Source organism: Panthera uncia, chromosome D2, assembly GCF_023721935.1.
Source record: "Panthera uncia isolate 11264 chromosome D2, Puncia_PCG_1.0, whole genome shotgun sequence".
NCBI lineage: Eukaryota > Metazoa > Chordata > Mammalia > Carnivora > Felidae > Panthera > Panthera uncia.
In genome coordinates, this window is record NC_064818.1 from 30,100,298 (window position 1) to 30,122,862 (window position 22,565).

The 22,565-nt window shown below is 57.9% G+C and overlaps 1 protein-coding gene across 2 annotated transcripts in view; it reads left to right on the top strand.

Moving 5' to 3' along the window:
- Positions 1 to 22,565, top strand: part of PALD1 (phosphatase domain containing paladin 1) — a 72,235-nt gene that overhangs the window by 27,941 nt on the left and 21,729 nt on the right. For both annotated transcript variants that reach the window (XM_049646158.1, XM_049646159.1), the window contains exons 2-17: positions 7,971 to 8,184; positions 10,783 to 10,885; positions 12,130 to 12,309; positions 13,471 to 13,635; positions 14,334 to 14,494; positions 14,726 to 14,801; positions 15,556 to 15,707; positions 16,060 to 16,159; positions 16,356 to 16,460; positions 18,729 to 18,824; positions 19,264 to 19,392; positions 19,903 to 20,019; positions 20,097 to 20,252; positions 20,563 to 20,745; positions 21,871 to 22,011; positions 22,249 to 22,320. In XM_049646158.1, coding sequence (XP_049502115.1) covers positions 8,000 to 8,184; positions 10,783 to 10,885; positions 12,130 to 12,309; positions 13,471 to 13,635; positions 14,334 to 14,494; positions 14,726 to 14,801; positions 15,556 to 15,707; positions 16,060 to 16,159; positions 16,356 to 16,460; positions 18,729 to 18,824; positions 19,264 to 19,392; positions 19,903 to 20,019; positions 20,097 to 20,252; positions 20,563 to 20,745; positions 21,871 to 22,011; positions 22,249 to 22,320 — 2,121 coding nt within the window. In that variant the 5' untranslated portion in view covers positions 7,971 to 7,999. The remainder of the gene's footprint in view (positions 1 to 7,970; positions 8,185 to 10,782; positions 10,886 to 12,129; positions 12,310 to 13,470; positions 13,636 to 14,333; positions 14,495 to 14,725; positions 14,802 to 15,555; positions 15,708 to 16,059; positions 16,160 to 16,355; positions 16,461 to 18,728; positions 18,825 to 19,263; positions 19,393 to 19,902; positions 20,020 to 20,096; positions 20,253 to 20,562; positions 20,746 to 21,870; positions 22,012 to 22,248; positions 22,321 to 22,565) is intronic.

The window sequence follows — 22,565 nt, forward strand, 5'->3', positions numbered from 1 at the left end:
TGATCCTGTGTGCAGCTCCTCCCTTGGGCCAGGCAGCTGACGGAGCCAGGAAGGACACGGGATGGCCCCTGCCGGGAACAGCATGCAGTGGAGGGGAATGGAGTGTTCGGTCTCGTGATGCTCATAGTGGGCTCTGGGTGTTGAGAAGCGGAGGTGGGTGTGTAGTCAGGGAGGGCTTCCTGGAGGAGCTGGGCTTTAACATCTAGGGTTGTGTGGAATGTGGGGGGTGGGGGTGAGGAGGGCCGTCCAGGTGAGAGGAGGATTGGGTGGGAGCGGCTTCTCTCTACACCCTCTTGTGGAGGACTGTGACCTGCTTCTTGGTGCCGGATGCCCACTGCCCTGTGAGGCCTGGAAGCTCAGGTGCCTTAGGCTGGTCATATGTTCATCTCATAAATACTTCCTGAGCATCTGTCAGGCCCCAGGCACTGTCCTGGTGCTGGGGCCACGATGTGGGTGAGTCAGGCACTGACCCTGCTCGCCGAGGGAGGCTGAGGTGACACCCATAACCCTGTCAATGAGGCAGTTAGGAAATAAAAGGGGCTCGTGGATGGACAGAGGTTGTGCGGGCTGGTGTGGGCAGACAGCATCACCAGGGGCTCGGAGAGGCCTCCCTGAGGAGGGACATCTGAGCCAAGACCTCAGGAGGGGGCAGCCATGTGAACAAGCTGAAGAATGTTTCAAACAGAGGGGTGGTAGGTGTGCAGCCTTCATGAGGAGGAGTGGGCCTGGGGCGGTGGAAGAAGGAGGGGGCTGTGGCCAGTGGCTGGAGCACGGAGGTGAGGACACAGGGTGAGTGAGGTCAGAGGGTGGGGCCTCCTCACCAGGGGATGGGTCTGGATGTTGCAGTGTGCCCGGAGGAGAAAACATGACCTGATTTAGGTTTTTTTTTTTTTTTTTTTAATGTTTATTTTTGAGAGAGAGAGAGAGAGAGAGCACGCGAGTGCGCATGAGCCAGGGAGGGGCGGAGAGAGAATCCCAAGCAGGCTTCATGCTGTCAGCACAGAGCCTGATGCAGGGCTCGCTCTCACAAACCATGAGATCATGACCTGAGCCGAAATCAAGAGTTGGGCGCTGAACCAACTGAGCCCCCCAGGTGCCCTGATCCTTCTGGCTGCTGCATGGAGAATGGATTGTGGGGGCACAGGGAAGGGGACACCGGCTGGGGGCTGCTCTGCTTGGCCCGCTGAGGAGCTGGTGGCCTGGACCTGGTGACGGCAGAGGTTGGAGGAAGCTGGAGGAGGGCCAAACCATTCTTCTATGGGGAGAGTTCCAGAGTGGGCAGAGGACTTGCCCGAGGCCACAGAGCAGGGCTGTCCTGATTCTTGATTACAGCCGGAGGACGCCTCCATAAGCGGCCCACCAGACGGAGGGAAATGGGGAGCTATGACTGAGCTAACTGTGCGTTACCAGGGAGGACACCCCAGCCCTGCTGGAGGATTGCTGAGCCCACGTATTCCTCCAGACCCTTCCTTTTATAGGCTGTGTCTGGGTGAGGCCCCGTCAGGGAGGTTCAGGTCCAGCGGTGGCAGGGAAGGGACATGGAGAAGGGGGAGAGAGAAGTGCCTTGAGGATGGGCCCCGGGGGGAGCCCCCGCTGCATGTCTGGCTGGCTGGGTGTTGCTTTCTGCATACTTGCCAATTTCATCCTCCTACAACCCAACTGGGGAGGCACAGGAAGGGTCCTCCTGTCCCCTGTTAATAACAGGGGAAACTGACACGCAGAGAAGTGAAGCCACGCCCCCAGAGGCGCTAAGGAGTGGTGGAGATGGGAACCAGCCAGTTTTGGGCCCGTGCTTCACAGAGTCAGAGCCACTGTGTCCCCAGCGGGGTGCCAGGCCATTGGAGAGTCACTTACAGCTTCCGTGAGCCTCCACTTTTCTCTCTGTAAGTGGGAACGCTGACACTGGCTTCCCAGGCGTCCTCGTGCCTGTAGTAGAATTATTTTTACCTGCAGCAGGTGCGGGGCTCGACTCTGACGACCCCGAGCTGGCCGAGGGGTGCCCTCCGGCCCGCAGAGCACTGAGACCCAGCAGCACGGTCCAGTAGAAACGTAACATGGGCCACCTGCATCATTTTCAAGAGTTACGTTAAGAATGTGAAAAGAAGCAGGGGCCCCTTGGGTGGCTCAGTCGGTGAAGTGGCCGACTCTTGGTTTCAGCTCAGGTCATGATCTTAGGTCGTGAGTTCAAGCTCCACGTTGGGCTCAGTGCTGGACATGGAGCCTACTGGAAAAAAAAAAAAAAAGAATGTGAAAAGAAATAGATGGACTTAATTTAAAAAAAATTTTTTTTTAACGTTTTTATTTATTTTTGAGACAGAGAAAGAGCATGAACAGGGGAGGGTCAGAGAGAGAGGGAGACACAGAATCTGAAACAGGCTCCAGGCTCTGAGCTGTCAGCACAGAGCCTGATGCGGGGCTCGAACTCACGGAGCACGAGATCATGACCTGAGCCGAAGTCGGACACTTAACCGACTGAGCCACCCAGGCGCCCTGCCAATTTTTTTTTTTTTTTAAGATTTTATTTTTCTGGGTGCCCAACTGGCTCACTCAGTAGAGCATGTGACTCTTGATCTCAGGGTTGTGAGTTCAAGCCCCACATTGGGCATGGAGCCTACTTAAAAAAAAAAAAAGTTTTATTTTTAAGTAGTCTCTACAGCCAACGTGGGGTTTGAACGTACAATCCGGAGATCAAGAGACACATGCTCCACCGACCGAGCTAATCAGGTGCCCCATCTTTTGCCCATTTTTAATTGGATTTCTTGTGAATTTGGTACCAAGTTGTAAGAGTTAGCCCCTCTTTTGGGAGGGGACTCAGGGTTAAATGAGATATTCTATGTCAAGTGCTTTGCTCCAGGAGATTGACCCCTTGGCCGTCTTGGGGCCTCCTCTCTACAGTCATGGTCACTAGAGGCTACCTCAGGGGTCTGTTTAGATCTGCCCCCTCCCCCCCAAGGCAGGCACAGGCATCACACACTCCTGACCACACACCCTGATTTGACTAGCATAATTACACGTTTGTACACTATCTACTCAACGTTATCTCCCTATGCTCACAGCGGTCTTCCCCTTTGCCTCAGTCTAGAGTCAGTGTGGCCCAGTCAGGGAGCCCTGGAGTGGGGAGGCAGGAGCTCTGGGTTTTAATTCTGTCCTTGTGAGTTGGAGGACATCACTTTCCCGCTCTGGGTCTCCATTTCCTCGTGAGTAGACAGAGAGGGTTGGACTTGTTGACCTCCAGGGGTGTAGCCGGCTCTGAATCTGCTTTTAGGGGCCCGTGGTGACAGTCATTTGTTTTGGCTGCTGTAGTCACATCTTTTCCTAAAGCGGGACTTGAGATTTTGCAAGGGGGTCTGAGGTCCATCCCGGTGGGCAGGGAGGGCAGGAGAAAGGACGGGGCCAGGTGGTGGCTGGGGTCCATAGCTCACATGCAGCTTTCTGCTTCGGTCCCAAGAGCCAAACTGTGCTTTGGAAAAGCCCGCGGGGTTTGCCATGCCTGAAGGTCACGGCTGCTGCACCAGGATGGGGCAAAAAAGGGGGGGCTTGTGAGCTTTGGATCAGAGATGGGGAAACTGAGACCAGAATAGTGGCGATCCAGTTCTACCAAAAATTGGATGAAAAGAAACAGACTTGGACTCACGGGGTGTTTCAGGCTGTGGCCTTGGGAATCCGCTCTTGAACCTCTCGCCTGTCCTCCCTACTCCAGGATCCAGAGTGGTCATCTGCAGCACCCCCTTGGCTTGAATACCACCATTGACGAGAAGCTCATCACTCCGCAGGCTGGGCACTTATGCTGTAGCATCAGGCGGGTAGTTGACGAGCCAGAGCTCATATTCCAGCTCCTAAAGTTGAATTCTTCCTGGGGAAACAAGGTCACCTCTCTGCCAAGGGTTCCGGACATTGTTTCTTTTTTCTCGAGAATGACTGGGTGTGGAGGCCGGAGGGTGCATGTCTGTGTGGGGGACTTTCTCAAACGCCGTGATAGCTGTAGTCCAGATGTTTCCGTGGCCGTGATAGCTGTAGTCCAGATGTTTCCGTGGCTTCTTTAGCTGGCGGCTGAGGGCTTCTGTGGGAGCAGTGGGTCCCAGAGTCCTCACTCCCTCCGTGGGAAACCATGCATCCCTCCACCTCTCTGGGTAGGCTGTGTCTGGGGTGCTCTGGCAGAGCATGGAGTGGATGAGTGGGGGTCGTACAGATCCAGGAGGGAGGGAGGGGACAGTGTGGGCAAGCTCCAGCTCTCAGGGTGAGCTGTGAAGAGGCAGGGAGGCAAAGCAATGAGGAGCCCTTCCCAACGCCACCGCTCACCAAGGGTCAGCCATCCTCCTTTGAAAATGGACAGTGAGGCTGGACCTTACAGGGTTGTTGGGTGGTTGGTTCTTCGTAGATGCTTCGATATGTTAACAAACAGGAGTAAAGGAGAAGGTGAAAGAGTTCCTGGGTTTGGTGGGAAATACTCTTCCCTCAAATTAGGGTTTTCTTCCTTTCTTTCCCTTTCTTCCTCCCTCTTCCTTCCTTCCTTCCTTCCTTCCTTCCTTCCTCCCTCCCTCCCTCCCTCCCTCCCTCCCTCTTTCTTTCTTTCTTTCTTTCTTTCTTTCTTTCTTTCTCCAAGAATCCCTAGCAATCTGGCAAAAACTCACGGACCCCCTTTTCAGACTGTTTTCAAGTGCACAAAATATATGGGATGACAGAGGGAAGTAAGTTGCATTCAGAGAGCTATCAAAATACAAAAAAACAAATTAGTGATGTAATAATACAGGTTGTTAGTTGTTATTGTATTAACTAGATCACCTAGCAGGTACATTAAGATTAAATTTTTTTTTTAATTTTTTTAACGTTTATTTATTTTTGGGACAGAGAGAGACACAGCATGAATGGGGGAGGGGCAGAGAGAGAGGGAGACACAGAATCGGAAACAGGCTCCAGGCTCCGAGCCATCAGCCCAGAGCCTGACGCGGGGCTCGAACTCACAGACCGCGAGATCGTGACCTGGCTGAAGTCGGACGCTTAACCGACTGCGCCACCCAGGCGCCCCTATTTACTTTTTTAGAGAGAGAGTGAGAAAGCACCAGAGGGGCAAAGGCAGTGGGAGAGAGAGAATCTCTGAGCGTGGAACCTGACACAGGGCTCGATCCCACGACCCTGGGATCATGACCTGAGCTGAAACCAAGAGTCGGACGCTTAACCGACTCAGCCACTCAGGTGCCCCACTGATGTGTCTTTAAAAAAATAAAATCTGGGGGCACCTGGGTGGCCGTGTGATGCAGCCTGCCTGTGAGCTCTTTGGCTCCCGTGTCCCGGGCTCTGCAGCACGGTGGGGACGGCCTTCACGTCGATCGAAGGAAGTGCTGGGCTAGTGGAATTCTTAAGAAACCATCCAGGCTCATGGACCACTTCTTTCAGTTTCCCTCACACACCCCACCTTCCCCATTCTCCCCCCAAGCAGAGGTTTGAGCACCCGGGACCCCAGCAACTCACCCTCCCCCTGTGCTCACCGCCACAGTAGGGATGGGACCACCGGGACTGCCGGTCTTGGGAGCCAGATCCACGTGAATCTGGAAGAGCCTTTGGGGCCATCCCGTCCCTCACTGTCATTTTACAGATGGGGACGTGGGGAAGTTGCCCGGGGCCCCTCAGCACGTGGCCAGTAGGATGAGGCCCCTGTGCTAGCTAACAAGCCGCACTCCAGGCAGGGTGGGGAGGTTTCAGGGGGAGAGCGTAGAGCGGGAAGCCTGGGGATCCCGGGGCTTCACCCTCCTCTAGACTGTTTGGAAGCAGGTCAACTTTCAAAGGATATTGTCCTTCCTCCACCTCGGACCCTACAGCTGTGCACATATGTCTTCTAGGGCCCCAGCTGGGGCCTGGCGTCGTCCGTGGAGCCCGTGAAAAACAGGGGTGGCTGGGGCTGGAGCCGTGGGAGTGGCGCAGGGTAGGAGGGGTGGGGGGGGTCAGCCACAGCTCAGCACGAAGGGAGCCGGGCCTGGCCGTGGCCGGGCAGCTGTGATCAGCTGCGGCCTCCTGTAGGCCCTTCCCGTGTCCTGTCGCCCGTGCCCTCGTTTGGGACAGCTGCCCATGTTGTTGTTGGAGGAGGCTGTTCCTATCTGTGCCTCCTTGGCCCAGACTGCCCGGCGGGGTCTGGGGAACTTGGGTGAGCTGTGTTGGGGGCCTGCCACAGCAAGTGAAGTGGAGAGAAGTTTCTGGCTCTGGGGCCCACTCGTGCAATCTGAGCAGCCTATGTTTCTGTTTAGGAACAGAGGCTCATCCCCTCCATTTTTGACAGTGGGGAGGGGGAAGGGGGGGCAGGGAAGGAGACAGAGACAGGGAGGGAGGGAAAAATTGGACCCTGTATGATGGGACTCTCATGAGCACAAGGTGTGCGTGTTAACAAGGCTGTCACATGGCTGCTGGGAGTTTTCAAGGATGACAAGGCTGGGCCGGAGGGAGAGAAGCAACCCTTTCCCGACAGGAGAGGGACAGGGACAGTGACAGGTGGTGGTTTGGGAGGGTTGGAGGAGGGGTGGATGAGTCTAGTCATTCTGTCTAGGTGGCTCTGGGGAGGGGCAGCCTGAGTACTCCCCCAGGGCTGGGGGGAGAGAAGGCACAGTGAGTTCAGCCTCCAGACTGACCCGCTGACCCCTGACTCCGCCATCCCCTTCCTGAGGTGCTACTCCCGGTTTTGAGACGGCGGGCGGGGGGGGGTTGCACCCTCCTGTCCTGATCCTAGACCATCAGGTCCACCAGGGCCAAGGGCTGCTGGACCCTCGGAGCTCCACGTAGAATTCCCGGCCCCTTGCCTGTCCAGCAGCACTGTGGCTCTCCGACCGGGGCCAGGCCCTCTCACGCCCTCTAGCAGCCCCTCACTGGTCCCCAGCCGCTTCCCCAGCCATTCTCTCACTTGTGTTAAATGGGCCTTAACTTTATTACCCAGTGTTCGGAGGAGAAAAAAACAAAAGAAGACACAAATTAGCCATAATTGCATCACTTGGTGATAACTCCAAATAACATCTTGATGGGTATCTCCCAGATTCTTCTGCTGATACGCTTTCATGAATTAAAATGGGATGGCAGCCGGTCCTTGCCTTGCAGCCCTGTTTCCTAGATGTCTTTCCAAAGCCATCATGATGATGTTTTTAGTGGCCATTTAGCCTTCCGCCTTAGAGATGTCCCGTACTTTACCCAACAAAGCCCCTGTTGTTGGCTGGAGGTTGTTTCCTGTGTCTTTTGCCATCGTAACCAACACTTCTGGGAGCGACCCATCTTCGAAGCCTGGTTTTTGCATACGTCCCAGTATTTCTCTGGGAGAGAGCCCCACCAGGGGAATCACTGCATCTAGCAGGTGTCCAGCCTGCCTCATGCAGGGCCGAAGCCTTGGCCGTTGATGGTGGTATTGATGACCGTGATGTCAAGTTCAAGGGCCTGGTGCTCTCACTAAACCCTTGATCTGCTGAAAGCTCATGTTGTCCGGATGTCCCCAGCCTCATTCTGTGATATTCATGCCTAGAGTGTCCTCCTGCACCCTGTTCCCATCCACACCCTTCAAATCCAAGCCTGACTTCCCTCTGTACCTGCTGCCCCCACCTCCCTCCCCCCCCCCACCAGTCTTCCAACTTACCCGTGTCTGGAGGGCCTGGCCCAGTCACTCAGAGCCCTAGGTCCTGACCTGGTGTGGAGGGTTATCCCCTTCCTAACAGTCATGTTTTTGCCAGAGGAGTGTAACTATAAGGGGTCAGGGGCCGTGTGTTTATCTTTTTATGTCCGTCACCCTCCCAAAGCAGCAGCAGAGGGCCAGGCACATAGTAGGCACTTGGCAAACGCGTGGAAGGCAGCACACCTGCCCTCCGTCTCCAACTACAGGGAGAGCTGGCCCTCGCTGGGCCTCACACTTGGCGTCTACACAGGGGAGGTACAGGTGGGCCAGGTCCCCTCCTGCTGTGGATTTCCCCACCCCTTCCTCCACCACGTGCCCTCTCATCCCACAGGTGTTGGGGCCTGAGGCTGCCAGCAGACTATGGGTACAACGGCCAGCACAGCCCAGCAGACGGTTTCGGCGGGTGCCCCCCTCGAGGGCCTCCAGGGCGGTGGCCCGATGGACGGTCAGCACTCACCCAGTGTCCACTCCTTCCAGACCACAGGCTTGCACAACAGTAAAGCCAAGTCCATCATCCCCAACAAAGTGGCCCCCGTCGTGATCACGTGAGTGGCGGGGCGGGGGAGAGTGGCCGTGTCCCCAGAAGACATGCCTGGAGGGGTGGTGGCATGTAACACCTAGTCTACAAACTGCCCTCACAGATGAAGACACTGAGACCCAGAGGTTGCGCAGTCGGTCTGGAGTCACACGGCAAGCGAGTGGCTGGGCGGGTCTCTGTCGCGTGTCTCTTAGCTCGTGTTACTTCTCCTGTCCACAGGCTTAGAAGCATGGCGAGGGAGGAATGGCTGTAGGGGTGGGGTGGGGACACCCTTTCAAAAGGGGGGACACCCTTTTGAAAATAATTTGTGGCTGAACATTTTCAAAGGGAGTTTATGTACTTAGACGCATAGAATTTAGACTTATTTTTCCGCAGCTCGTAATTACGGTTCAAAACTGAGGTTAATACCAGGTGGTTAAAGGGCTATGGCTTGAAAGGCTGGGAGCTGTTGGTCAACTCTCTTAATTAGGTCCTTCAGGCACAGTCCCGGAAGAGGCTGAGGGTTTGTTCCGGCACTACATTTTGAGACCTCTGGATACACTACATGCATCCAGAGGAAGAGGGCCAAGAAGGGGGCTCTGCAACCCTGCCTGCCCTGTGGGGTCACTGAAGGAGGGGGTGCTGTGAACCAGAGGCCCGGGGGCAGAAGAGGCATTGGGTCTGTCTCCTGGTGAATCAGGAAGCCTTATCTTACATGGACTCTGCCTCTGGGCCCCTCCAGGATGCAGGAAGTAGGACATGATGAGCTGAGGGTGAATTGTGTTCCACACACAGAAGCTGGGCAGAGACCCAGCAGATGGGACTTTCTGTGTAAGGAAACCCGAGGGGTGGGAATGATAAATCCGGCCTGCTGGCTTTGGGGCCTGACAGGAAGATTGTCATAATCCATTGCTGTGCTCATGATCAGGGGAAAAGAAGAGATGTTACATACAAGAGACTCGACGTGTATTCTCTCTATCAGAGGTGACACATCTAGGTTTGGCCCCTGAGGGGCGGTATAGGAGACGCACATCCTGGGCCTTGCTCTGTGCCCTGGGGCAAAGCATGTTCCCTCTCTGGGTCTCATTTTTCCTATCAGATTATGTGGGTTTTGATGTACAAAATATTGAACCAAGTGGTATAGCTCAGGAAGGTCACGGAACTGCTGTACAAATCTGCCACAGTGGGACTATGCATGCCTCCTGGAGCCAGCGTGAGCACAGCATCCCTTGGGTTATAGTGTGTTTGGGTGCAAGAGACCTTAGAGGTCATCCAGCACAGGGGCGGGTGAACTGTGTCCTGTGGGCCAAATCGCACCTAGCATCCGTTTTTGTGAATAAAGTTTTATTGGAACACTGCCATTCCTATTCATTTATTTACTATCTGTGGATGCTTAACACTTCAGGAGCAGAGCTGAGTTGTTGCAGCGGACACTGTGTGGCTCACAAGCCAAAATTATTTACTACCCAGTTCTCGATACAGAAGGTTTGCCGGCTCCTGATCTAACACGTTTCCGATCAGATGTGAAAACTGGATCTAAATACCCCAAACCAAGCTTCTGGGGGTAGAGGATTTGCCCAGCACGCGGTGAGACGAGGCAGAGCTGGGAGCGGGATCCCCGGTCTCTTGACTTCTCGTCGAGTGCTCCCCTGCCCCAATCATTCCTCCGCCCTGCCTTTCCCAGGTGCAATTCCTTCGTAGAGAGCAGACGCTGGGGCCCGAGTGCCGGGAGGTCGTCTCACTGTCATAATCAGCACGGAAGCGTGTTGTGTCTTGAGGGCACAGACCCGCCCTGGCTTAGCATCTGCAGAAATCTGGTTTTGTACCCCTGGGTTTTGTTTGAAATGGCCCTGTGCGAAGGTAGCGGGGCTACTAGTAAGAATTATTGTATCAATAGGCGCTTACTGTGCCCAAGGCCCTTGGCTGAGCACTTCCCACACAGCAGTGCACTGAATTCTCACAGCAGCCCTAGGAGGTGAGAATTACTGGAAACGGAGCCACAGAGACAGAGTGAGGAACTCCAAAGCCAAGAAATGGCCGAGCGGTGGAGTTGGGTTCGTGCCCGGGTCACGGCACCCCAAAGCCAGAGTCCTGAGCCACCTCACCGCGCTGCGGGCTTGTTCTCAGAGACGGTGGGGGCCCCAAGTAACCCTCGAATTGGAGACCTTAAACAAGGCCTTTCTCTCTGCACCAGAGTCCGGGAGGTGCGCCAGGCTGGAATGGCCACTTTGTGATTAGCTAGGCTTCTCCTCTCTCGGTGCCCCGCCACCATCAGTATCTGCTTCTCACCATCTCTTCTGGACGCTAGCTGGGAGGAGAGAACGTAGAGGCACCCACCTTCCCTTTAAGGGAGTGACCCAGAAGTTGCCCCCAGCACTTCTCATATCCCATTAGCCAAAACTAAATCACATGACCAGCCTAGCTGCAAGGGACGCTGGGAAATGTAGTCCTCAGCCAGATGGCCAATCACAGTTCCAGGCTTCTGTACAGGCGACGCCAGGCCGCCTCTGCCACAAACTTGTAGCTGCCTGGGCTACAGGGGTGGCCTTGTTGAGGGGTCTGGTGAGGGTGGAGGGTACCCTGATCGTGAAGGTTTTCTGACTTGGGCTCCATTCTGCCCTGGCAGGTACAACTGCAGGGAGGAGTTCCAGATCCATGACGAGCTACTCAAGGCCCATTACACGCTGGGCCGGCTCTCAGAGGCCACCCCTGAGCACTACCTGGTGCAGGTGAGGTCAGCCCTGCCCTTCCCTCCCCCGGCGGCCTTCCCCACCCCCACCCTGTCCTCCTTCCTCACAGGTTCCCTCACTCCTCCTTTCCCCCCACCCCACCCCCCCACCTCCCACGGACCCCGGCCCCTTCTCTGCTTCATGTCCTTACCCCACCCTCCGGAGTCCTCACCCACTTCCTCTTACCCTCTGGTGTCTGGGGTCACTGCTCTTCTCTTCTGCCAGGTCCCTGCCCTCCCCTCGCCTGCCCGCACCCCTCCCTCGGAGCAGCAGGAAGAATAGGTACCCGGCCTCAGACTGCTCCCCTCGGCCTAGGGATCTCCATCCCGTTCTCGAAGCTCCAGAACTTCTATTGCTTAGCTATTTTTCCCCCTCAAATATCCCCTAGAAAGCGAGGTCCCCAAGGACAGACGACTTTTCATTTTTCTGGTTTACTGCTGTAGCCCCCAGCCCCAGAACGGTACTTGGTTCTAGCAATGTAGGTGCTCAATAAATAGTGAATGAGTAATCATGCCGATTAAGCTATATTTGTTGAAAGAGTAGCTGGGATTTTCTGGCATTTGGAAGAACTGGTTCCGTTTCTGATCGGTCAGGCAATGTCCTGTGGGTCATACTGAAGGCAGGGGCCTGGACAGGTGATGCCAGAGTTCATTTGTGCCCAGGAACGAACCGTCCTGGCTTCTCTTGCCCTCCCCACCTTCTACTCAGCAGTCATTGCATCCATTCACTCCAGCTGGGGAGGGGAGAGACCTGGGCAGCCTCAGAACTTCAGGACCTTAGGAAGGAGCTAGTTTAGTCTTCCTCTCGCTGATTCCTGGGGCCCCAGCTGTGACTCCCTGCTTGGGCCCCTTCTCCATGCCCTTCCACTGGCTGAGGGAGACATAGGCTTTCCTCCTGGAGAGCTTCGGGCCCCACCCTAGAGTCAGACTCCGTTTCCTGCCGCAAGAGTGCCTCTCCCTGCTTGCTTTCCTCAAGGCCTGGCTTCGATGCTGCCTCCTACATGAAGCCTTCTCTGATTCTCCATCAGGAGGAGCTGTCTTTCCCTTTCCCATGTTAGATGAGACCCTTCTTGGCATCACAGATGGTCACATATTTTGTTTGTCTTTTCCGGAAGTCTGCAGACAACTTGAAGACCATGTCCCCTGCCCCATCTCTCTGCTCTTCATCCTCTGGGGCCTGGGACAGGGCTGTAGAAGATGTCCCTGAGCCATCTGAGTGACCCCTCGTGTCTCTCCCCCTGCCAGGGTCGCTACTTCCTGGTGCGGGATGTTGTTGAGAAGATGGATGTTCTGGGCACCGTGCAGAGCTGTGGGGCCCCCAACTTCCGGCAGGTGCGGGGTGGGCTCACCGTGTTCGGCATGGGGCAACCCACCCTCTCCGGATTCAGGCGGGTCCTCCAGAAACTCCAGGAGGATGGACACAAGGTAAGTATGACTGCTTCCCAGGCAGGGTCTAGCCCCCCAAGTCTGGCAAAGGGACTCCTTTGCAACTTCAGAGGTTCTGGAGGGGCCCGGCCACATGATGGTGGCTGGTGACCCAGACCAGGCTCTGCCAGGCCTTGAATGCCATGATGATCACCGTGAGCAGCATGGTTGGGAAATTCTGGGTGAATATTTATTGCCCTGTAATGTGTGGACACGGGAGCCCTGAGGTCAGAAGGCCCTTACACACCCCACTTTGAGAACCTTGGAGAAGTGAGAGGGTGACAGGGTGACAATAGGGTCCAGGTCATAACAAGAGTCACACACACGTCAGCCCTATGAAGGTGGGGTGGTTGCTCCCATTTCACGGAGGAGAAAACCGAGACCCAGAGAGGATAAATGACACAGCTTATGAGTGGTGTCCCCAAGACCCGAACTAGACATCTGGACTCGAAATGGCAGCTTTTAATGATTCCTCTTTCCTGCCTGATGCCGAGGTGGGGTTTTGAGTGTCTGCAGGACAGAGGCTGCGGGTCCGCTGTGATTTCAGGCTCAGCGTGGGCAGCCCGAGTCTGATTTGACCTGGGATAGCTGGAGAGTCCTCGAGTGAGCCAGAGTGGGGTGGGGTGCGAGCCCCGTGCAGCTCGCGTCTTCCCAGCTCGATGGCAAGGCCCACGGGGAAGGGTCTGGCCGCTTACCTCCCTCCGCCTGTCAGGTGTTCAGTGAATGATTGCCCGGGGGACGGGGAGACATCCATTTTTTTCGCCTGGTGTGTACCGAGCCCTTGGCTTATCCAGGGCTTTGCGCCAGGAGCTGGGGGGAAGTGGAAATGACCAGGATACCGTTCGCTTGTAAGGAACCTGTAGCCATGAAGGGAGACATACGCACTGATAATGCTAGCACGAAGCAGGAATTAACACCCTGGCTTCGGACAAAGGGCTGTTGGCCCCGAGGAGAGGGAGAGGCGTCGGGAGCAGGTGGCCTTTGGACTGAGCTTTGCTTGGGGGGGGTGGGGGGTGGGATTCATGTTGCAGGGAGAGGGTGGGGTGATGGGCGCTTGAGGAGGGGGGCACAGCCTGCACAAAGGCGCAGGGGTGATGCAGCGGGTCGGGTGTCCGTGCCGGGTAGTGGCGACGGCTTCCTTCCTCCTTCGGCTCCTGGCAGGAGTGCGTCATCTTCTGCGTGCGGGAGGAGCCCGTGCTGTTCCTGCGTGCCGGTGAGGACTTCGTGCCCTACACACCTCGAGACAAGCAGAATCTTCGTGAGAACCTGCAGGGCCTTGGACCTGGCATCCAGGCAGAGAGCCTGGAGCTGGCCATCCGGAAGGAGGTGAGGGTCAGTGGCTCGGAGGAGGCCCTCCCCCCCGGTAGGCCGCAGGCAGCTGAGCTGCGACGCTGGCCCCCAGCCCAGCTTTGCTGTCCCCCACTTTCTCCCTTGCTTGGGCGAGCAGCTGTCTGCAGGACCAGCTCACGGGAAGCCAGAGGAAGGGCTGGCTGTTCCCGGCTCTGTTTGCCTGGGCCCCTTTCCCGCCCCGCACACCTCCTCCACACTCAGCACCCTCATTTAGCCGAGGAGTGCCAACGCTGAGGTTCAGCCCTCTGTGAGCTGTGAGGCCCGGGTGAGTGTCTCCTCTCCGCGGTCACGGTGCCCCAGATGGGCGGGAACATGGTTGTCCTCCGTCGCCCTGTGAGGCCTCGTGTCCTCTAGCGCCCAGCTGACTGCGCGCCCCCTGTCCTTCAGTGTGAAGGCTTAGCTGATTCCTGCGGCCCACTGGGAAGGGCACTTCCTCCGTGGCCCCGGTGGGGGCCGCATCACCTTCGTGGAGTGGCCGCCCTCAGGCCACTGGCCACCCCCATCCCGTCAGGACTCCCAGAGCACAGAGCACCTGTGGTCAGCTAGTTCCCGCTGGGGGAGGAGCAGCCGATCCGGGGCCTCCATGCGGTCTCCTCACTCTACGGCTCGGCCAGGAAGGCCGGGAGGGGCCTGGAGGTCAGTCATGGCCCTCTGGCCCCCACTCCTCCATCTAGATCCATGACTTTGCCCAGCTGAGTGAGAACACGTACCACGTGTACCACAATATTGAGGATCTGCTGGGGGAGCCCCATGCTGTGGCCATCCGGGGTGAGGACGATGTGCACGTGACCGAGGAGGTGTTCAAGCGGCCTCTCTTCCTGCAGCCCACCTACAGGTACTGAGGGCCGGTCCCGCCTGGGGTCACCAGATGACTCGGGGCCACACGGGAGGCCGGTGTGCTGGGCATGGGTGTTCTCTGGCTGTGCTCTCCAGCTGTGGCCTCAGTTTCACCGTCTGCAGGTTGGGCGGAATTCCCTACACCTCTCTCTCCCACAAGAATGCGGGGGGCGGGGGGATGCCCAGGATGGGTAGCCTGCCTGATGGGTTTCTCTCCCTCACCTGGCAGGTACCACCGCCTGCCCCTGCCAGAGCAAGGGGCCCCCCTGGAAGCCCAGTTTGATGCCTTTGTAAGCGTCCTTCGGGTAAGTCAGCGCAGGAGGGGGTGATGGGAGCACGGAGTAGGGACAGGTCCCTGGAGAGCAGGTCTGTGTCTAGGCCCTGTCTCCATGGAGATGCTCAGGGAGAGTGTGGCCTCTGGCTTTCCTCAGAGGAAGGCTCCCTTCTGTGTTGTGTAGGAGGTCGAGTGTGTGTGTGTGTGTGTGTGTGTGTGTGTGTGTATCTCTGTGTGGGGTGTGTGTGGGAGTGTATATTCTCTAAGGCCAGCCAAGCATTGATGGTCTGAGGGATGGGGCTCTGGGCAGGCTCAGCTGCTAACTTGCTGTGTGAGCTTGGACGAATCACCTGACCTCTCTAGACATCAAGTTACTGGAGCTAAAAAATTCTTATCTGTAGGCTCCTGAGCTGGTGTTTCCTGAGTACTGGTGGTGTTTCTTCTCCAGCCCTTTCGGGAGGCCACCTTATTTAATTTGTATCTCGTGGGGTGGGGGGTTGTTAGATACAGGTCTGGCCCCCTGGGCCATCTCACTTCCAGGACCAGCTCGTGGAGCTCCCCCGGGGCCAGGGAAGGAGGCAGGGCCGCGCTCCCCGGGGGCAGGTGGGAACAGATCGGACTTTGAAGTTTAGTAAAAGAGGCTGAGCCACCTGCCTCTCTGGGCCCCCTTTGCCCAAGACTGTGGGGCAGGGGTGGGCTGATGTCACGACCCCCTCCCCTGACTTGGGCCCCAGCAGAAGGGGTTTTCAGGTCCCCCTGTTGCTGACGGTCATGGTCTTTCCCAGGAGACCCCCAGCCTGCTGCCGCTCCGAGATGCCCACAGGCCTCCCCCTGCTCTCCTCTTCAGCTGCCAGACAGGCGTGGGCAGGACCAACCTGGGAATGACCCTGGGTACCCTCATCCTGTTTCACCACAGCCGGGCTGCCTCGAGGCCGGAGTGAGTGTCCCAAGGGGCTGCAGGGATGAGTGGAGGAGGGGGCGGGCTGCCAGAATGCTGGGGACACGTCAGGGACCCAGGGCCAGAGCTGGAGATGGGGCGTGTGGGGTTCGTTTCCTGGGTTGCCGCAGACTTGCCGAGTCACGTGAAAAAAGTCGCTTGACCTTTCTGGGCCTCAGTTTCCCCAGTAGGGAAAATGCCCCTTGCTTCCTTCAACCTGAATGGGGAGGAAGACTTGGAGCCTGTAGCCCGGTGCCCCTCAGCGGCCACGTGAATGGAAGCGTGTCGAGAGGAGGACAGGAGTCGAAGCCTTTGGGAGCACTGACCGTGCTACTGACCCCTTCCTTGTCAGGGCTGTCCCCCTGCAGACCAAGCCACTGCCCATGGAGCAGCTCCAGGTGATCCAGAGCTTTCTCCACATGGTGCCTCAGGGCAAGAAGATGGTGGACGAGGTGAGTGAGGGGGCTGGCGGCCGGGGCAGTGGAGGGGCCTTCACTGCTCCCCTGCTGGGCTCTCTTCCTCCCCTGACACCTCCCCCTTCTAGGCAAACTGTTCTTTCCCTTTTTCTTCCATCTGTCTCCGCCATCTCCCCCGCCCCGCTCCCTCCCTGCTGCCCTCCCCTCCTCTCTGCCCGGGTCGGGGCGCCAGGTGGACAGAGCCATCACCGCCTGTGCAGAGATGCATAACCTGAAGGAGGCCATCTTGGAAAACCAGAGGAAGCTGGAAAGTGTCCGGCCGGCCGGCCCAGCCCAGGTGAGGCACAGAGAGGGTCTGCTTTTGCCTGAGTCCTGCAGCCTCATTTTGGTAGGACTATTGACTGGTTTCTTGCCGACGGACTTTTCCTGGTCGCTTCTTCTCCCGGAGAGGAGAGGTGTTGATAGAGGAGCTGGGCCTGCAGGAAGGACGGACAAGGAAGAGTGGAAGTTTACTTTCCCTGGCCAGGTCTCCTTGCTTCAGAATAAACAGGATGGAGGAAGCGGCTGCTGGCGGGGGTGCCTGGGGCCTCTTGGGCCCAGAGACTTCCCAGACTGCTCATGGCTCCCCCTGCAAATCGGTCCCTTGCTGTGTCTTTGGGGAGGCCAGGGTTTGGTCCAGGGCGCTGCTTCTGGAAGAGCGACGGGCCCTGGGCCGTCTCCGCGGCCCTGTCCCTACGCTCTGGGGAGAGGGGGTTGTCGTGACAGTGTTTGCGCACAGCACGTGGAAGGAATCTAAGGCCTGCAGAGACTGTTCCTTAACACTTAAAAAAACGTATCTCTTAAAAGCAATAGTATAGTACAGAAAATTGAGAAATTAGAGAAGGAAAAGAGGCACCCGTCATCCCTGTGTGGCTTTGGGGCTGGCTTCCTTCCATGTGCTTTGTGATGATCTTGTGTGGGGGCCCGGGGGACGGTTTGCGTCCTGCTCATGGCCTATCACTTCACTCTCTCATGCATCCCTGCTCATTGTCCTCGAGATCTTTGCTGGCTGTGTCACTTAAGCCCACTGGGTGGCTCAACCATTGTTGGCCTGGCGGGGGGGGGGCAAGGGCACGGGCTGTGGCCTGACCACCTGGGTTCTGGTCCCGGCCGTGCCACCTACAGGTGTGTGGGCGTGGGCAACCTGCTTAACTGCTCTGTGCCTCAGTTTCCCCACTCGTAAAACGGGGCCAGTAATCATAGCCACCCCATAGGATTGTTGTGAGGACCCACCAAAGTAAGAGCCATGAAGCACTTAGCAGGGAGCCTGGCACAGAGCAGATGTCCCTGGCATGTCACCTGCCGTGGTTTACTAATCGGCCCCTCCTGTGAGACAGTTGAGTTGCTCATCAGTGCAAATTCTTTTGCATCAAGATAACTTCATGAAAATGAAGCTCTTCTGTATTTAGGTTTTTCTCCCTTAGTCTAGATCACAGGTTGGCAAATGACGACCCATAGGCCAAATGCAACCTGCCACCTTGATTTTGTAGATAAGTTTTATTTTGTTGTGTATTTTTTTCGAGAGAGCATGAGGGAGCACAAGCAGGGGAGGGGTAGAGGGAAGGAGAGACTCTCAAGCACGCTCAGTGTGGAGCCCAACATGGGGCTCGATCCCACGACCCTGGGAGCATGACCTCAGCCGAAATCAAGAGTCGGACGCCCAACCGACTGAGCCAGCCAGGCGCCCCTGTTAAATACGTTTTATTGGAACATGGTCTTGCCCGTTCATTTCAGGACCATCTGTGGCACAGCTGGAAGAGAGACCCTAGAATATTTACTGGCCTTTTATAGAAATAGAAGTTTGCCGACCTCTGGCCTAGATTCCCAAAGATGGGATTAAATGTAATCCAAGGGCATGACCTTTCGGGCCTCTATGAATCTCGCTTGCCCTCCAGAAGGTGGTACTGACCCAGCAGGAGAACCCTGAGATTGGAGGGTGAAGAGAGGGAGCTGGGATTCTCTCTGACAGCTCCCTACCCAGAGCATGCTGGGCTGGGCTTAGGACATTTGTTTGGGGACCCAGCTCTCCCTGCCAACAGCTGTGTGACTGAGCAAGTCACTTCATTTCTCAGAACCTCTGTCAAGTACGGATAATGATAATGGCCCCCTTGGAGCACTGTTGTGAGGGTCTTTCTGTTTTCTTGTGGGGAAGGTCACAGTTGTTAAGGGAGGGCCTCTGGGTTACAGAAGGGTGTTTTTATCTACTTGTTTCTTCAACACGACCGTGCACGGCCCCTGCAGGGGGGGTGGCCTTGGTGCGAAGGGGAGTGGATCCCAGCCTATTTCTGGGCGCAGAACCTGTGGGGGAGGCTCCCTGCTCCGATAGCGGTAGTCCTGGTGGAGTCACCAGTGGCTTTCCCGGGGCCACAGATGAATCCCAGCAAGTGGGATAGGGTTAGACGCTTGGAAGAACTTCCAGCCTGGCAGAGCTGTGTCATAAAGGGAGGGGAGATTGTGTCCTGGGGATTTCAGAGGCTTAGCGTCTGCCCTTCTGGGGATGGGAACGGGGTAGCCCCAGGAGCCCCCTCTTTACCACCGGCCCTTCTTCCCCATCACCTCCTCTCAGGGAAGCAGCAGCCAGCATGGTGTCCGGCAGAGGGCGCTGCAGAGCCTGGAGCGATACTTCTACCTGATCCTGTTTAACTACTATCTCCATGAGCAGGTGGGGCTGGGGAATGAGTGGACCCACAACCCCTTCTCCTGGGGTCCCTCCAGGCCTCTCCACCACGGTGACTGGCATGGGGTCGCCAAGGACCCCGATGGAGCGGGGGAGGAGCATGGGGACGTGTGCGCTGGTCGCAGAGGAAGGTGGGTGTGGGGAGGCAAGGAGAGACCAGATAGAGTGGTGGTCCTAGAGCAGGTCAGGCAAAGAGCGGGCCCACCTCTCTCTGCCCTGGGTTCGTCTCTGTACCCTTAGGCAGGGTATCAGAGCCTGGAAGGATCTTGCTTTGGACCTCCTGGTCGTCTCTCTCCAGCCTCTCTCCCCTGCCCTGGACCATGATGGATGTCTCTTGAGGGCTCCCCCACCACAGGGCAGGCTGGGAGAGTTTGGGGTGGCCTCGTGCCCCTGAACTCCCATCTCTCTCCGCCTTGGGCTGCAGTACCCGCTGGCCTTTGCCCTCAGTTTCAGCCGCTGGCTCTGTGCCCATCCTGAGCTGTACCGCCTGCCTGTGACCCTGAGCTCAGCGGGGCCTGTCGTCCCTGGGGACCTCCTCACTAAGGGCTCTCTGGTGAGTGTGGCCGGCTGTCTGGGGACGTAGAAATGGGTGTGGGCTGGCCACGGGGCCGGTGCGCCCTCGATTCCTGAGGGGTTGGGTTGGTTACACATTGGTCCCCTTCACAGGAGGCAAAGGGGTGATGGCCTTTGGGGTGGTAGAGTCCTCCTATGGGTGACGTGGGTTGATCTCAGGCCCCAAGAAGCATCTGCCGCTTTGGCCATTGCTGTGGTACCCTCTCCTCCTCCGCAAACCCAGGTGCTCGGGACAGGGAGTCAGGAAACCTGGTTCTGATGTCTTTGCCACCGGCCTCTCATCTTTGAGCCTCACCTTCCTCATCTGGAGGGTGGGCAGTATCGCTCTGCTCCTTGCCAGGGTGGTGACGAAGTTCCAAGTGTGCAAAAGTGCTTTGTAAACCGTAAAGTGCTGCTCCCGGCCCGCCTCTGCCCGCCTCTGCCCGCCTTGGGCCAGGCCCTGAGTCTCAAGGCAGCTGCTGCGGTCACAGGCTTGCTGCTCTCCCCACAGGGGGCGGACGACCTCATCTCCCCAGACGCACTCAGCACTGTCAGAGAGATGGACGTGGCCAACTTCCGGCGGGTGCCCCGCATGCCTATCTATGGCACAGCCCAGCCCAGTGCCAAGGTGAGCACCCCAGGGTCCCCAGGGGGCTCGGGGGAGAGGGTGGAGCCCTTTCACTGACGGCCCTCCTGTCCCCCCAGGCCCTGGGGAGTATCCTGGCCTACCTGACCGATGCCAAGCGGAAGCTGAAGCATGTCGTGTGGGTCAACCTGAGGGAGGAGGCAGTGTTGGAGTGTGACGGGCACACCCACAGCCTGCGGTGGCCTGGGCCCCCCATGGCCCCTGACCAGCTTGAGGTGAGGCCGTCCTGCCTTCTGCACAGCCCTACCTCGGACCCTCCCCCGGCAGGGTCTTCAGAAGGTTCCGTGCTCCTCTTGTAAGATGGAGAAACTGAGGCCCCAGGAGGAGCAGACTCAGGGAGGGGCTGATTTAGGACTCCCATTTTGGCCATCTCTCCCTGCCTCTGGGTCTGGCTCTCACCCCTGAGGCTCAGGGCGGGGCTGCTCCCCAAAGCCGGGACTGGTCTTGGCCATGGCAGGCTTTGGCCTTCCGGGGTGGCCTGGAGGCTGCCTCAGTGGCCTGACCCTCTGTCCCACCCTCCCCTAGCACCTGGAGATCCAGCTGAAGGCCCACCTGAGTACGCCTCTCCCAGGCACGGGGGGGCCACCGACCCGCAGGTTCCAGACATGCCTCACCACACGGGAGGTCTTCGCCCAGCACCGTGGGGCCTACCCCGGCCTCACTTACCACCGCATCCCTGTGCCAGACTTCTGCGCCCCCTGCGAGGAGGTGAGGGGGCTGCGCAGGCCGGGCCTCTGTGGGGCAGAGGAGGCCCTCTCCTGCCTCCCCTCCGGCCCGGGCCTCGGCTGTGGGCACAGCTCTCCTGGGGGCCTGGGAGCTCGTTCAGCCTTCAGATTTGGCCCAGGTGGTTTATTCACAGCTTTGCGTCTGCATGTGCTTGTATGTGCGTGTGTGCTTATTATGTGTTGCAGGTGTTTGTGGCGAATGTGCGTCTGTTGGGGAGGCGTGTTTGGAGCAGGTGTGGGTGTTACTGTGGAGTGTGTGTATGTGTGTGGTGGGTGTGTTTGTGTGGAATCTGCGACGTTCTTCTGGTCTTTACCGGGGGATATGTGGAGAACGTGCCTTTGGGGAACCGTGTGTTGTCGTGTGGGTACGGGGTTTGTGGAAGAGGGAGCTGCGGAATGCTGGTGTATGACCAGGGTTGTGTGGGCGTGGTCTCTGTAGGGTTGTGTCTTTGCAGGTGTCTGTGTGGTTTGTGTCTTTAAGGTACAGGGGATGCATCTGGGGGGGTGGTGTGCCCGCCACTTCCGGCATGTGGGTCGCTGTGCGATGTGTTGGGTGTTTGGTGATGTGTCCGTGCGGGGTGTGTTCTGTGCCGGGGGTGTGTGGGGACTTCTGATGTGTACCCTGTAGTAGGTGATGGCTGGGGCTCGGATTCCCTGCCCCTGTGGGTCTGGTGGCCCGTAGTTTGTCGCCCCCTGGTGGACATGTGCTGCAGTGCTCTGCTGAGGTCAGACCCCTGCCCTTGGGCTGGGTCGCGGGTTGGGCCCTTCCCAGGGAGGCAACAGGGCCAGGGCCTGGGAACACAGCTCATGGGAGTGGCATACACGTTTTGTGTCCTGGCAGTGTGTGTGTGTGTGTGTGTGTGTGTGTGTCTGCTTGTATGTCTGGTCCTGGTGCCTGGGGTAGGGGTGACGGTACACAGGGGTGTGGCCATTTACGTGCACGTGGTGAGTTGAGTGGTGAGCGCACAGGTTGTGAGCCTGACCCAGAACCTGGCACGGGGTATCCCGGGACAGCTGCTGGGATTTGCTGTTTGGGGGGGTGGGGGGCCGTGTTGGGAGCCTGCGGCCTCGAGCACCTGCCGACTTAGCCCCTGGTCTCCCCACCCAGGATTTCGACCGACTGCTCGAGTCCCTGCGGGCTGCCCTCGCCAAGGACGCGGGCACCGGCTTCGTGTTCAGCTGCCTCAGCGGCCAGGGCCGGACCACGACCGCCATGGTGGTGGCTGTGCTCGCCTTCTGGCACATCCAAGTATGCGTGGCCTGTCACGTGTGGATGGGGCAGGGTGGGGCTCGGTCCGGGGACGCTGGCTGCGGCAGGAGGGTGTGGGGGGCAGAGACGGGGCCTGGCGCGGTCCTGGAGCCTCTCCCATCAGTCTTGGGCAGAGGGCACGTGGGGCTGGCAGCGCCCCCGGCAAGGGGCTCCCCGCAGCGGGAGGGTGTGGCCTGGACAGAGGTGCTCCCTGTACTAGCAGCTGTCCTCCCTCAGGGCTTCCCCGAGGTGGGCGAGGAGGAGCTTGTGAGTGTGCCCGATGCCAAGTTCACCAAGGGCGAATTTGAGGTGAGCATGCCCCAAGGGGCCCCCGGGGGACGCCTGGGCGAGGGGAGAGGGCACGTCTCACTGGCAGTCAGGGGATCCTCAGAGCTCCTCTTCATGATGTCACCTTCTTCCACCTCATCATCTCCGTGCTCCCCTGCTCCCATTTCACAGTGAGCAAACCAAAGCACAGGTCCGCTTGGCTCCGGGCCCTGGCCAATGGCGATTGGAGAAGAGTGGGGTCGGTCTAGCCTGGCCCTGCCGCTGGG